This window comes from Aethalodelphis obliquidens, unplaced genomic scaffold (genome assembly GCF_003676395.1).
Source record: "Aethalodelphis obliquidens isolate GAN/ISIS:26980383/991018 unplaced genomic scaffold, ASM367639v1 scaffold16, whole genome shotgun sequence".
NCBI classification, from domain to species: Eukaryota; Metazoa; Chordata; class Mammalia; order Artiodactyla; family Delphinidae; genus Aethalodelphis; species Aethalodelphis obliquidens.
This window is the reverse complement of record NW_020837960.1, coordinates 31,014,361-31,022,202: the sequence shown is the minus strand read 5'-3', so window position 1 is coordinate 31,022,202 and position 7,842 is coordinate 31,014,361. Positions and strand designations below refer to the sequence as shown.

Here is a 7,842-nt window from a genome sequence, read left to right as displayed (position 1 = left end):
TTTTTTTTTTTTTTTTTTTCTGTACGCGGGCCTCTCACTGCTGTGGCTTCTCCCGTTGCGGAGCACAGGCTCCGGACGCGCAGGCTCAGTGGCCATGGCTCACGGGCCCAGTCGCTCCGCGGCATGTGGGATCTTCCTGGACCGGGGCACGAACCCGTGTCCCCTGCATCGGCAGGCAGACTCTCAACCACTGCGCCACCAGGGAAGCCCTCCTATTTTGCTATAACATTATAATTTACATACCTAAGAGATGTTTCAGATTTTTTTATTATTAAAACAATTGTTGCACTGGGAAAAGGGCAGGAGGTAAAGGTTTCTGGTAGGCTTTTCAATAATAAAAAGTTTTTTAAAAAAATACAGATATTTGGGCTTCCCTGGTGGCGCAGTGGTTGAGAATCTGCCTGCCAATGTAGGGGACACGGGTTCGAACCCTGGTCTGGGAAGATCCCACGTGCCGCGGAGCAACTAGGCCCGTGAGCCACAACTACTGAGCCTACGTGTCTGGAGCCTGTGCTCTGCAACAAGAGAGGCTGCGACAGTGAAAGGCCCGTGCACTGTGATGAAGAGTGGCCCCCGCTCGCCGCAACTAGAGAAAGCCCTCGCACAGAAACGAAGACCTAACACAGCCAAAACTAAAAAAAAAAAAAAAAAAAAAAAGTATAGCATTGTCTAGAGTCTGTGCATGTACTTTATTTCTGATATTTAATTAAAAAAATACAGATATTTTGTTATTATAAGCCAGAAATATGCTTCACTGGATCCACCATTTTAAAAGTTCACTTCCTCGTTTACCTCTCTTCTCTGCCCTCAGTCTCTTGGTCTGTGTAACCGCCTTTTGCATTGAGCTGCCAGCCTTGACGGCGGCACTTTCACAGCTACACAGAGACCGTGGAGGAACTGCAGGCGTAAACGTGAGCCCAGCCCGTGTGCCTCTTGAGACAGTGCCGGTGTTTTGTTTGGACTAGCTTTTTTTCCTCCTTGCCGGATTTTGTTATAGGCAACAGTTGTTTGCACTTTACAACTCTTAATCCCTAATTGATCAAATTATACACAGCCTATGATACGAGAACCAGTGCTATAGAAGGAACGCTGTATTAGGCAGTGGTTGTGGTGGAAGATACTGTGATACGCGTTAGTCTTACCAGCAGTGTCATCACTCCCTGAGGGTGATTCCAAGTCTTGCCCTGTTACAGGCCAAAAGAATGCCATCTGCCACTGGTGATTAAAGTTTATTTCTCTTTTTGTCCCCAGGAATAGCAACAGCTGTAACTACAGGATTAACTCCGAGTAGGAATTTTTGAGGGAAGGTCCCAGATCTCTGGTTTTTCTACTCTTTGCTAATCTCTCACAGAGCTGGGCTATAGAAGAAACATATAAGGAACTGAATATAGATCATAGATACTGACTTTTCAAAGAACCTTTCAGTATTTGACTATTTTTAAAAAATCGATGATTATGTAATCCTTTTTTAGTTCAGAAAAAAAATTTAATACAGAATTGGCTTTTTCTGTCAAAATTTATTTCACATTTATATTTTTCAGTCATTTAAGCCCTTTTAGTGAAAAAAGAACCAAACTTTAGGCCAGAAGTCTTGGAATTAAGCGCTGGTTGTACCTCTAAATAATTGTGAGGCCTTAGATGGTCATATCTGGCGGCTTTTAGTTATCTGTCAGATGAGGGTATTGTAATCAAAAGGTTTTGAATTCCCTTCCAGCTCAAAAATATCGTGGTTCTCTATCGTGATATGCTGCAGGGAATGTGGGTAACCAGGGTGACGGCACCTTGACCTGGATGCCAGGAAATGATGTGAAAGGACGAGAGGACAGTGAGGAACTGCAATTAAAGTGACTTAATTTAATTAAATGTAAACTTAAAATTGAAATAAATTAAAGATTGGTGAACTTTCCTCACTTAGATGCCACTTACATGTTATCAACAGAAAGCACGTCTGTCTACCACCAAAGTTTCGGACAGGACTGGTTACAAGGGCGAGCAGTTGGATCCTGTCCTGAGATTTTAGAGCCTGTGCGTGTTTCACAGCACGTTACTCTGGCAGGGACTTCCACTTGTGGCAAGGACGATCCAGAAGCATAGTTTCTGACTTCTTTTCTCTGAGTGCCTTCAGGAGAAGCCAAAATGCAGGTCATTCATAAATTCTCCGTTTAGTAACTTAGCGTAACTACTAGTTCCTGGCTGTGGCCGGGAGTCTACACAATGCCTTGATCATTGAGTATCGGCGGAAGGTGGTGCAGGACCCTGATGAGGTCAGGGGCCGCTGGGTGCCTGAGCAAGACCTTCAGCCTGTTGTGAGGCAAAGGGAGCAGGCAGGCCGAGCGATGGGTTCTTGTGTCATCTGACATGCGCTCTAAGAGACGCATGAAAGGCACTAGGAAGGCTGAGGAGGAGGAGAGGAGTTGTTGATTGGCGGGGCAGGAAGCACTGTTCCAGGCAGGAGGGGAGAGCGCAGAGGCCAGTCGTCAGAGGATCCAGGGAAACAGGAAAGGTACTTTGCTCGTGGAGTTTAGGATTCTGAGGGTAGGCATGGTAGGAAGAGGAGATTGGCGGAGCGGGTTAGGACCACATAGGAAAGGGTTTTGGGTACCAAGCCTTTAGAATCTATTTTAAAGACTAATGTATAGACTTAGTGGGAACCTTAAGTCGGGGGAATCGCCAGCATGTTACTTTGTTCTTTTTTAAAGTAACTGAGATAATTCCAAGAGTAGATTAGAGGTTGGAGGAGACTGATCGTGGAGGTTATTGTAATAGTTCTTGAGAGAGAGATGGCCTGAACTAAGGTTTTTGAGGATGTTTGTAATCCAGGGATATCTCTGAAGTAGAATTGACAGGACTCTGGGGGATTTAGGAAATTTTTTTATAGGGAGATGTGTAGGGGTCCAGAGGGACATCCAGGTAGAGCTATAGCCTTTGGAGACTCAGGTAGATGTAGATTTAGACCCATGAACCTATAGTGAGATTCTGAAAGTGGGTGAGATGTTTCAGGAAGTGAGGGAGCAAGAATGGAGCCATCGGGAGGAGCATTTAAGAAGTGGACAGAGATACACAACTAGTACGTGTAAAGCAGATAGACAGTGAGGACCTGCTGTATAGCACAGGTAACTAGATTCAACATCTTGTAATAACCTATAATGGAAAAGAACCTGAAAAAGAATATATATGTGTGTGTGTGTGTGTATATGTATAAAACTGAATCACTTTGCTGTACAGCTGAATCGCTGTAAATCAGCTATACTTCAATTTAAAAAAAGAGGCGAGGGCTTCTCCGGTGGCGCAGTGGTTAAGAATCCACCTGCCAGTGCAGGGGACACGGGTTTGAGCCCTGGTCCGGGAAGATCCCACATGCCGCGGAGCAACTAAGCCCATGCGCCACAACTAATGAGCCCACGTGCCACAATTACTGAAGCCAGTGCGCCTAGAGCCCATGCTCCACAGCAAGAGAAGCCACCACAATGAGAAGACCATGCACCAGAACGATGAGTAGCCCCCGCTCGCTGCAACTAGAGAAAGCCCACGCGCAGCAACGAAGACCCAGTGCAGCCAAAAATAAGTAAATAAATTAAAAAAATAAAAAGAGGTGAACCGAGGAGGGAGATGGACAGAAGGGACTGGAGGGCACTGACAGACACGGAAGCAGAGGAGGAGGATTTCAAGCAGCAGAGAAGATGTTCTAAATAGTCTTGGAGAAGAAGGACTGTGTTCTGTTGAGTGTAAAGGAAAGGAGGGGGAAGTGCCGTTTTAGGTGTATTTAGAGGTAGGGCTGAGATTGAGTTTCAGTATTACCGCATAGATTGGATTTTCATCTTTAGTGCGCACCCTGATTTGGTGAATGGTTTTTCTCTCTCATACGTATATAAGTACATATACCTTTGTTCCATCTACGAAAAGTAGACTTCTAGGCTCCTGATTGATACCTGTATAATACACATGCAGCTACGGCAAGCTGGGATATTTTTTTACAGGCCCACCGGCCACCACCTCTGCGTCCACGGCAGGCTTCAGCTTAGGCTTCAGTAAACCCGCGGCGTCCGCCACACCGTTTGCGCTGCCCATCACGTCTGCCTCGGCTGGCGGTCTCACGCTCTCGTCCGCTCTGACGTCGACTCCTGCAGGTGAGGCGTGTCGGGGAAGGGTGGCATTTTCTGGTTGAGTTCTTATTTCACTCGGTCAGTGAATGTAGGTATCCACCTTTGGTAAAGATAACTTCAGTTTGGGAGAATTTTTATTTCAGTCATTCAGCAGCGTTGACCTACTGAATTACTGGTTTGTGAAGATCAGCCTTGAGCATTAAAGCAGCAGAGGCCCTCTTGGAAGTTGGTCTCGTCTCTTTACAGAGCAAAGCAGGGGAGCGGGTGAGAGGGCACACGTGAAACTCTTGATGTCTGCGTTGTTTTCAAGGCGCACTTTGGTGACAGGGAAGGGTAGAGAGTTTGCATAAACCTTGCTTGCCTTAGGATTCATCTGGTTTTGAGTGTGGAGCTGGTGGCCTGGGTTGAAAACTCTATTACTGTCTGGAGTCACTTACCTGATACCATGCTGGTATTAACCAAAGCCCTTATTCCTGTCACTGGTTTTTGCTTTAAAGGTACTATTTCTTTCTGTTCTTAAGTATGTATAATGTTAGCTTTAGTGAGTGGTTTTTCTCAAGAGCCAGGTTTATCGTGACGTCAGTTTTTAAGAAGGTGTCTTGTGTTTTCTGTGATGCTCGCGCTCTTGGGGGCTGACGCGCTCACTGTTTATAGCGTCCGCAGGATTCACTCTGAGCAGCCTGAGTGGGACGGCAGCTGCAGCCACCACTGCACCAGCGGGCCTCTCTTTAGGGGGAGCCTTGCCGGGTTTGGGAGGGCCGCTTTTCCAGAGCGCAAGCACGGCAGCATCAGGTAACTGTGATACTTACTCTCCAGAAGAGTAAATGTTCATGTTTAAATTTACTGTCTTTGTTTTGGTCTTTTGAGCAGATCATGTGGTCTCTTGAACCTTTATGTTTTCCTTTTAGTGTAAAAACTGAATTATAAAATAAAGTTGTTCATACATTATTGCCATATTTTAGAAATGCATTTTCTCAGCATTGACTGACTAGGTAAGGAGGCAAGAAAGAGCCTGTTTCCGGAGTCAGTAAACTATTCTATAGAGAAATTTGTCTTTTTAATAAACGGCAGTTGGATAGTCTTGAATCGTTTAGCCTCTAAATTCACTGTGGCACAACTTGACCTCATAAGCCGGCTTCTGGGAATGGCTTTCTGTTATAGATGTTAGGAAAGGGTGTTAGAGTGCTTTGAAGTCAGGACATTAAAAACAAGTATTAAATGATTTTATTATAGTCAATTTTGTAAGTGTCTTCTAATAACCAAATCATTAGTTGACTATAATGTACATTTCTTTGCAGGATAAATAAACATCTTTCCCAAAGATTCCCATGGGAGCAAACCACAAAAATAATAGAAACAAGAGTTAGAGGGTAGTTTTTGTGTCTTGTTATTAAGTTTTTAGGTCTGTTCTGAATTTTGTTAGGTTCTTTGACACAATATTCAATGCTTACTTTATGGTTATGTTAACCTAAACGTGCCACTGATTTTTTAAAAATTCATAACATTCATTCAGCTGTGTTTTTTAACACATTATCAGGATTTAAATCCAGTTTTCATTTATCCCATGCTCTTATCCAGTATATCCTGCTATTTCCTGTTTTTAAAGTAAATAGCATCTTGTCTAAAAAGAACACAATTGTGTCAGCTTGAGAATGCATGGACTTACGTGATTGACCAGTGCAGGATCTTTGAAATTTTGCTTATTTTATTTATTTATTTAATTTAATTTATTTTATTTATTTTCCCCCAGCTTTGTTGAGGTGTGATTGACAAATAAAATTGTGAGATATTTAAAGTGTACAACATAAAGATTTGACTGTATACATTGTTTCCCCCCCATCAAGTTAATTAACACATCCGGTACTACATTATTTTAAAAGTATAGAATTCCAAAGCATGATTGGAAGACAAGATGTATTCACCTGAAAATATGCAAACTAAAACTGCTTTGATAGAGAGGGTTTAAAAACAACAAATAAAATCGAGTATCCACAAATATCCATGAACAGATATATTCTGGCCGTTTTAATAAATAAAATCACATCATTCAAACTACATATACCATTGAATCCAAGCGAGATTATCAGTCTTTGTCCAAAGCATGCTCTAGACTTGTATCTTACTATTTGTCTAAATCAAGAATGAAAATAATCTGGGATCCAACTTAAATGTATTTGAGTGCTTTGGTCAGTGGGGAAATCATTATAAAGGCTGAGGAACTTCATGAGTGGCATCTGGCTTGTTTGTAGGACTTGGACAAAATGCTTTAGGTCTGTCTCTGGGAACTGCAGCAGCTACTTCAGCTGCTGGCAACGAAGGCCTTGGAGGTATAGATTTTAGCAGCTCATCGGATAAAAAGAGTAAGTGATGTTACTCTTAATTTCACGTTCTAACAGTCCTGTTTACGGAACTTAAATTCCTGTGTCTGGAAGATTGTTAGTTAAACATGCACTAGTAAAGGTATTATTTTTAAGTTTGCATCACAGTTCGCAAATTTCGTGTGTGTTGTGCGTTTAAGATTTTATTTTTGTAGACAGATTTGTATGTGCATATGTCTTATGTAACTATCTTAATGCGTGTTTTAATATGCATTTTAAAAATCGGGACCGTGTACATGTTTTGTAACCTGTTCTTTCTCGTGTAATATATCACAAGTTTTAGTCAGTGTCCGTAATTCTTTACAAATATTTTAATGCTGCTTAATGTCAGTTTTATGAATGGATGTGTCATCGTGCAGTCAGCCACCATCCTGCGGTTAGTGTTTGTTTCCAGATCTTCGCTCTGGGAAGCATCACTGTATTGGGTATCCTTGTAGAGAGAGGCAACATAGGATGGTAGTTAAGTATCAGCTCTGTAGCTGGTTTGCTGGCTGCAGGTCCTGGCTTAGCTGTTCACAGGCTCTGTGACCTTATTCAGGCTATCTCGGTGCTTTGTAAAGTAGGGGGAATAACAGTCCCTGCTTCATGGGGTTGGTTTGAGGATTGCTGTTTGTAAAACCTTAGGAGAGCCAGGCACGCAGAAGATGCTGTGTGCTTTTATTATAAATTTTGTTCATATTTTGGTTATTTCCTTAGGGCAGATACCTAGAAATTGAATCATAGGCTTATAGGGAGGGACATTTTGGAGTCTCTTGGCATATATTGTGAAATTGCTTTCCAGAAAGGTTTTACCACTTTATTTACTCACCAGCCAGTATGAAAATGCCCTTCTTGCTGTGCTCTTGGCATGCCTAATATTCTTTAAAAATTTTTTTCCAACCCAAATTCATTTTGCAGTTTTTTTGTGGTTGTTGGTTGTGTGTGTGGGATCTGCTTGTTGTTTGTTTCGCAACACCTATTCTGTTTCTGATGAAAGCATGTTCGGCTGGAGCGCGTGCGTACACACTGCACTGACCGCTTGGAAGAGCTTCGAATGGCATGATGCATGAAGTTGTAAAATATTCAGTGTCCTGTATCTGTATAGGGATTTCAGAAATTGGACATGGGTTTATTGTAGGAGATACTTGTTTTAAAGAGTGAATTACTATCCTAAAAGTTGGTAAAATCCTTTTAATCTTAGAAAATTTGGATTTATTTCTCTTTGAATGAAAAATTTTAAACATAAGGTCCTGTGTCTTGTTTTTACTTAATTTTCTTTGTAGTAACTCCATAATTCAGAAAATAGCCTTAGATGTTTTAGCAACTTATTTTTTTTTCTCAGGTGGAGCAGCCTGTTAAGAGGGCCTTAAAAAGTGTCAGAT

The 7,842-nt window shown here is 42.1% G+C and overlaps 1 protein-coding gene across 7 annotated transcripts in view; it reads left to right on the top strand.

Moving 5' to 3' along the window:
* Nucleotides 1-7,842, top strand: part of NUP58 (nucleoporin 58) — a 35,117-nt gene that overhangs the window by 5,055 nt on the left and 22,220 nt on the right. For 3 of the 7 annotated variants that reach the window (XM_027116675.1, XM_027116671.1, XM_027116672.1), the window contains exons 3-5: nt 3,978-4,127; nt 4,758-4,895; nt 6,353-6,463. In XM_027116675.1, coding sequence (XP_026972476.1) covers nt 3,978-4,127; nt 4,758-4,895; nt 6,353-6,463 — 399 coding nt within the window. Of the gene's footprint in view, nt 1-1,251; nt 1,288-3,977; nt 4,128-4,757; nt 4,896-6,352; nt 6,464-7,842 lie in introns of all 7 variants that reach the window. The other 4 variants (XM_027116677.1, XM_027116674.1, XM_027116673.1 and 1 more) reach the window with 4 other exon arrangements.